The 7,585-nt window shown below is 41.9% G+C and overlaps 1 protein-coding gene across 1 annotated transcript; it reads left to right on the top strand.

Moving 5' to 3' along the window:
- The first annotated feature begins 670 nt into the window (after positions 1-670).
- LOC120359695 lies at positions 671-2,275 on the top strand. The gene is made up of 3 exons (XM_039458296.1): positions 671-1,395; positions 1,479-2,045; positions 2,152-2,275. The coding sequence occupies exons 1-3, from the start codon at positions 1,355-1,357 to the stop codon at positions 2,273-2,275; spliced, it is 732 nt and encodes a 243-aa protein (XP_039314230.1). The 5' UTR covers positions 671-1,354.
- Positions 2,276-7,585: the final 5,310 nt, after the last annotated feature.

Here is a 7,585-nt window from a genome sequence, read left to right as displayed (position 1 = left end):
GAGCGCAACCGTTGACGTGCGAATAGAATTCGAAACTAAAGATAACGTGCCGGAGAACACCGGCGCGTATGCACTCATAATACACGATCGCGTGATTCAATATAACCCGTTGACAAACATTGTGCGCAAAATCACCTAATTCTGCACATATATATTATACGATACATCGACATGAACCACAGTCTTCGTTTCGACCGCGACATGTCCGTGCCGACGTTCGTGGATCTGCAAGGTTTTCCTCTTGGACGATTGAGAGGTTTCATCGTAAAAGAATTTGCTGCTCTTAGAGGGGGAAACGTTCTCGCGCATTATATCTTTGACAGTCCCCAGCCATGGGATTGGCTGATGAAATCCGAAAGATCCTGTGCTTCCTGCCTCACTGCCATGCATCATGGGCTAAGATGGGGCACCGACGGGGTGGTTCCGTACCGGAAAGCGAGACAAGTGATTACGACTGCAGTACTGGGTGCTGAAAATCCTGACGACAAGGAGATTGTGTACGTCAAAGGGCACGAGAAACGAGAATGGCTGGGAGAATTACTTCTGGACAGTCGACGAGAATACGCATACATCGAGAGCCTGGATGTGGATTACGAAGACGTGGATAATTTAAATAATCTAGATGATGCTAATACTTTTCAATGTGGACAACACCGTACGAATAAACATTGTGCAATGCAAAATGTATTCAAACTTTTCAATTGGTGGACACAATTACATGAATAAACATATGTAATATACGAGATACGTTTTATTCCTTTCCCCACCATTATATCAACGTTTCTCCAACGTTTTTCGTGTTTCATATAGGTTGTTCATGTTTTATATAGGTTGTTCATATTTCGTTTAACGTTCTTATACATGTTTCATTTAGTGTTTCACATTTCACGTACGCCATGTACGTTAACGTTATGTTTAACGTTTCGTTCTTGTACAACGTTGCTGCGAAAACGTGTCGTGACATGTAATAACGATGATGATGCAATTATTGAAAAAGGGGGAAGCATCCCCTCTCCTATAAAAAATTCAGAAGCATAAACGTGTCGAGACATGTTCAAGGCTACCGATTAAATTATTGGAAAGAGGGGGAACTTCCCCTTCTCCTTCTTAGAAAATTCCAGTAACATTAATTACAAAAACGTCATGTGCAACGTTGTCGGACCGTGAAAAACGTGTCGTGACATGTTCGAGTGATAACAAAGAAATTACTGAAAAGAGGGGGACTTCCCCTTCTACATTTAAAAAAACAAATTCAGAACTATTAATCGCAAAAAGTCTCACGATTTGCAATCAGTCTTGCATCAGTTGCTCGTGCGAACGGTTCAGACAACGCAACGCTCTTGAAATAAGCGCAATGGCACTTTATTACGTTCCGATCGAAGCGTGCAATAAATCGTAAGTATCATTTTATACATATAAATTATATTTTATTCAATTACTTTTTATTGTACGTTTCATTCATCTCCATTTCTTTTCAGCACGTCTTCAGATTCGCGGTATACACCGCGCATTCTAAGCAGAAGGTTCCCGTTAACCTTAACATCATACAAATGGATTGATATTGACATCAGCGTGACATCAGTTTCATGCTTCGTGGAGATATCGCTCGGCGATACACGCGGCAACCGGATTATTCTACCATACAGAACATGGAGAACTCTGATCGAGAAACGTGTTGACATCGAGCGATTTGTCCAGTCAACGGAGACATCATCATCGATAACGATACACGACCTTAACGTGCAACTTGTTAAACTGAACGAACAAAGTATTGTTAAATTAACGTTGCACGATGCATGTATTTATCTCAAGCCTGCAACCGTGCTATTCTTATACAAGCTAGAGCATTGCGTTGAACATGTATATTTTACGTTGTATCAAAGCATCGCTATCGTGACTGAGAAATTTAAATATTTCGTAAACTTTTTGCGTCAAAACTGTGTCGTAAATAAACGCGAAGCTATACATATGTTGCACAAATCTTACGATAAGAGTTCGCAGATCGAGTGCAAATTTAAATTTGCTTATGCTATTGATATTTTATTGTACACGATGCATTGCATTCTGAATAAAATAAATGTGTTTAAAACATACGCTCTAAAATTATTTTCTCTCATCATTTCCACATTATAAAATATTATATGGTTCTAGCTTTCCCTCTCCCAGCATCCTCCATCCCCACAGCGGATACATACCGCTGTATTGCGCGGGTGATTCCACCTCTCAGAAAGTCCCCGCGCCATTTTGCCTACCTATCCACATCTTCTTTGTCTAAGCTTGCGTCATGCAGCGGCAATCGATCCCTTGAATCATCGTTTCATGAAAATCTACCCCCACATATCGGGGAACGTATAAAAGATACTCGTCATTCTATATACATGCGATTAATTGTAAATACGCAGTGCGACGGAGGATGCTCTCGCACAGCCCTTTGTTCCTCAGTCGTAGCCGTGCTCTCGATTAGCAAACATTGTGAGTGAGAAAAATGACGTGGGGCACGTGGATGAACGTCTTCTTCAAGGAGTTCGTTCCCACGGACAGCCCCCCCGGGGTAATCCTCTTCGAGCACCACCACCTTTTGAAGGTGGAGGTCGAGGGGAGTGAGCAAATTTATTTCTTTTGCGCGCGGCGGCGGACAGTTCCGCGAACGCCACGTCAGGCCCGCGCGCCGCGAATTTTAGGTCCGCGGGTGACGTCAGGCCCGCGACGCGAATTATAAATATATATGATGAGAGTTCTAACTCAGGCACCGAGGGTCCCCCCCCCCCCTAAGGCTATCTATTTACATAAACAAATATGGTTATTACTATCTACATAGATATTATGACGGTTATCTCTGTTTATGTAAACAGATAACGGTAAGTCCCGGGGGTGACGTCATTACCCCGCACCCACATTTCTCCCGCGCACCTCACCCCCCCTCGGAGCACCGGGGTTAGAACTCTCATAGTCATACTACTGCTGTCATCCGACAAAAGCGTGATTTTGCGAAATGCTGGCTGGGAAGAACAGTTGACTACCGCTGATGGCTACTTCAACTTTTGCATTCCGCTTTACGTGCTGTTGGGATTCTGCGAGGATTACCGTCGAGTAGTGATCAACGCTCGTCACGAATTGATCTTGATACGAGCGCGCAACGATAACAATTGCCTAAAGGGAAATTCAGCGGTAGAGCCTGTGATAGAATTGTTTAAGATTCAGTTGCGAATGCCGCACGTAATACTGAATGAAATAAATAAACTTTCGATGCTGCGCACATTGGAGAGCGGACGATACCTCAGCATGGCTTTTCGCTCGTGGGATCTTTACGAGTATCCGCTTTTGCAACGTACGACACTCGTGGGCTATCAAGACCGCTACTCAACTCGAGAAGCCGCGATATGTCATCTTTGCTCTGCAAAGAAGCATAGAACCGGTCGAAAAAAAGTCATGTCCGAGGACACGAGCCGATTCGACCATTGCAATTTAATCAACGTGAAACTGTACTTGAACTCTGATTGTTATCCTTATGAAGATATGAATTTAGATATTAGTAAAAATAGATGGGCTATTCTGTACGACATGTATGCAAAACTTATCTCGGATACGAGTATCTCGAGCCGAATATCACAGTGACAAATTTTATACGTCACGATCCTTTCATAATAATAGATTGTAGTCGGTAAGTTGAATCAATCAAGAGCGCAACCGTTGACGTGCGATTGGAATTTGAGACAAAGGATAACGTACCAGAAAATACTAGTGCCTATTGCTTGATAATACACGATCGCGTGATTCAGTACAACCCGTTGACAAACATTGTGCGCAAAATCACTTAATTCCACGCATATATATATTATACGATACATCGACGTAGACCACAGTCTTCGTTTCGACCGCGACATGTCCGTGCCGACGTTCGTGGATCTGCAAGGTTTCCCCCTTGGACGATTGAGAGGTTTCGTCGTAAAAGAATTTGGTGCTCTTAGAGGGGGAAACGTTCTTGCGCATTATATCTTTGACAGCCCCCAGCCATGGGATTGGCTGATGAAATCCGAAAGATCCTGTGCTTCCTGGCTCACTGCCATGCATCATGGGCTAAGATGGGGCACCGACGGGGTGGTTCCGTACCGGAAAGCGAGACAAGTGATTACAACTGCAGTATTGGGTACTGAAAATTTTGACAACAAGGAGATTGTATACGTCAAAGGACATGAGAAACGAGAATGGCTGGGAGAATTGATTCTGGACAGTCGGCGAGAATACGCATACATCGAGAGCCTGGATGTGGATTACGAAGACGTGGATAATCTGAATAATCTAGATGATGCTAATACTTTTCAATGTGGGTAACACCGTACGAATAAACATTGTGCTTTACAAAATGTATTCAAACTTTACAATTGGTGGACACAATTGCATAAATAAATATATGTAATATACGAGATACATTTTTTTTTCCCCCCTCCATTACATCTACATTTCTCCAACGTTTTTTTCATGTTTCTCACGTTTAGTTTAACGTTTTTCATGTTTAGTTTAACGTTATTTCATGTTTTTTTCACGTTTAGATTAACGTTTTTTTCATATTTCACGTTTCATGTACGTCATGTTTCATGTATGTCATATTTCACGTTTCATGTACGTCATGTTTCATGTACGTCATGTTTCACGTTTCATGTACGTCACATTTCATGTACGTCATGTTTCACGTTTCATGTACTTAACGTTTCACGTTTCATGTACGTAACGTTTCACGTTTCATGTTTCTCACGTTTCACGTTTCATGTTTCTCACGTTTAGTTTAACGTTTTTCATGTTTAGTTTAACGTTATTTCATGTTTTTTCACGTTTAGTTTAACGTTTTTCATGTTTTTTCACGTTTAGTTTAACGTTTTTCATGTTTAGATTAACGTTTTTTTCATGTTTCACGTTTCATGTACGTCATGTTTCATGTATGTCATGTTTCACGTTTCATGTGCGTCATGTTTCATGTATGTCATATTTCACGTTTCATGTACGTCATGTTTCATGTACGTCATGTTTCACGTTTCATGTACGTCATGTTTCACGTTTCATGTTTCTCACGTTTAGTTTAACGTTTTTCATGTTTAGTTTAACGTTATTTCATGTTTTTTCACGTTTAGTTTAACGTTTTTCATGTTTAGATTAACGTTTTTTCATGTTTCACGTTTCATGTACGTCATGTTTCATGTACGTCATGTTTTACGTTTCATGTACATACGTCATGTTTCACGTTTCATGTACGTCATGTTTCATGTATGTCATGTTTCACGTTTCATGTACGTCATGTTTCATGTACGTCATGTTTCACGTTTCATGTACGTCACGTTTCATGTACGTCATGTTTCACGTTTCATGTACGTAACGTTTCATGTACGTCATGTTTCACGTTTCATGTACATCATGTTTCACGTTTCATGTACGTCATGTTTCACGTTTCATGTATGGCATGTTTCACGTTTCATGTACGTCGTGTTTCACGTTTCATGTACGTCATGTTTCACGTTTCACGTACAACGTTGCCAGACCGCGAAAACGTGTCGTGACACGTTCGAGCGATAACGATGATGATGAAATTGTTTGATAGAGGGGAAAAGTATCCCCCACTCCTTTACAATTGCAGAAGCTTTAATCCTCCTACAAACGTCGCAATTTATAATCAGTTTTGAATCAGTCGCTCGTTTGAACGGTTCTGAGACAACGCATCTCTCTCTCGGTATAAACAATGGCAAACTATTACGTTCCAATCCAGACTGAAGCGTGCGAGAGATCGTAAGTATCTTTATATTTAAATTACGTTTTATACATTTATTGTACGTTTTACTTATCTCTCCGTTTTTTTCAGCACGTCTTTGGAATCGCGGTATACGCCGCGTATTTTGGGTAGATGGTTTGCGCTAACATCAACTTCCTACAAATGGATTGATGTAGCGATCAACGTTGGATCTGTTTCCTGCTCCGTGGAGATATCGCTCAGCGATACACCCGGCAACCGGATCGTTCTACCTTATAAAACGTGGAGAGCTCTGTTAGATAAACGTGCGGATTTCGAGCGATTCGTCCAGTCAACCGAAGCACCATCGTTACCGATTCGTGACCTTATCGTGCAACTCGTGAAACTGTGCGATGAAAATATTGTTAAATTATCGTTGCGCGATGCTCGTATTTACCTAAAACCTGCAACTATGTTATTTATTCAACCTGGAACATTGTGTCGAGCACATGTATTATACGCTGCATCAAAGCATTGCAACTGCGACTGAGAAATTTAAACATTTTGTAACACTTTTGCGTCAAAACTTTGCCATGAACAAATCAGACGCGACAGAATTATTGCGCAAATTTTACGATAAGAGTTCGCAAATTGAGTGTGAATTAATAGCTTACGCTATTGATACTATTGTGAACGAAGCATTACATGAACAATAAAAAAGGATTTTAAAAAACTCTTTAAAATGTATTTGAAAATCTATCCTTATCCATTGTTTCCTATTTTCTTAGTAAATAATATGCGAGATAGTAGATATTAAGGAGGCGCGCGAAAAAACAAGCGTGGCGAGGTGGGGGAGACTAAACGCGCAAGCACACGCTTGACCATGTACGAGAAAATTGAGCGCCAGCGGGTGGCAGCGGCGGCGGTGGCGGCGGCGTCGGCGGCGGCGGCGGCGGGCCCGCGGAAATAGCCGCGCACACCCACAAAATATTTGCCATCGTATCGCTTATCCCCCTCGTGATGACAGACATTTCCGATTTCAAAGTACAGTCATACACACCTCCTCGCGGTGTGATTTATTATGTAAACAGAGTGACAAGTACATGGTCCATGTTTACATTAAATGGTCAGTAGTTGCCTCCACGCGACACATTTCAAAGGTATCGGTCAAGAACATGGTCCTCGAATCGTTATCTCTGTTTATATAAACATTGATTACGCAGAACCATTTCCGATTTCAAAGTACTGTCATACCCACCTCCTCGCGGTGTGATTTATTATGTTTATGTAAACAGAGTGACAAGTACATGGTCCATGTTTACATTAAATGGCCAGTTGCCTCCACGCGACACATTTCAAAGGTGTCAAATTTATTTAAACATCGGCCAAGAACATGGTCCTCGAATCGTTATCACTGTTTATATAAACATTGATTACGCAGAACTACCGGTTAGGTTTACACGTGTGACCCCGTTTTAAGCCCCCCCCCCCCCTCCTCCCCCGGTTTGGTCAACCCGCGGGACCTTATCGCCGGTTAGGTCCCCCCGCGCGACCCGAAATATTCCCCCCCCCCTTTCCCCGCACCCCCCTGAGATCCCTGGGTTTGAACCGGCCTATACATTCTACTCGCCACAAACTTTTCAAGAGGTAATAAGGTAGAGGGTTTCAAAAATTTATTCCGTAGTTTGGTTCCAATATGAGTAATGTCTTGGATGTACATTTCGGATTGGTTCAATGATTCAATAAACCATCCTTGCCATTCTAATGGTAAATCAGGACATTTGTAAATAGCCATACCTTTCATGGCACTGAGCAAGTGTGGACCGTCAGTCGAAAATCCTACGACAGGGATTCCATGAAATATTGCTT

Source organism: Solenopsis invicta, chromosome 16 (genome assembly GCF_016802725.1).
Source record: "Solenopsis invicta isolate M01_SB chromosome 16, UNIL_Sinv_3.0, whole genome shotgun sequence".
NCBI lineage: Eukaryota > Metazoa > Arthropoda > Insecta > Hymenoptera > Formicidae > Solenopsis > Solenopsis invicta.
This window is presented reverse-complemented; position numbering and strand designations above follow the sequence as displayed.

What these genes read in the sequence shown, in the direction of transcription:
- LOC120359695 (XM_039458296.1), top strand. Translation starts at nt 1,355, where the DNA reads ATGGCACTTTATTACGTTCCGATCGAAGCGTGCAATAAATC. An exon ending in ATCGAAGCGTGCAATAAATC is followed by an intron (nt 1,396 to 1,478) that starts GTAAGTATCATT and finishes ATTTCTTTTCAG; the next exon opens with CACGTCTTCAGATTCGCGGT. An exon ending in TATGCTATTGATATTTTATT is followed by an intron (nt 2,046 to 2,151) that starts GTACACGATGCA and finishes ATATGGTTCTAG; the next exon opens with CTTTCCCTCTCCCAGCATCC.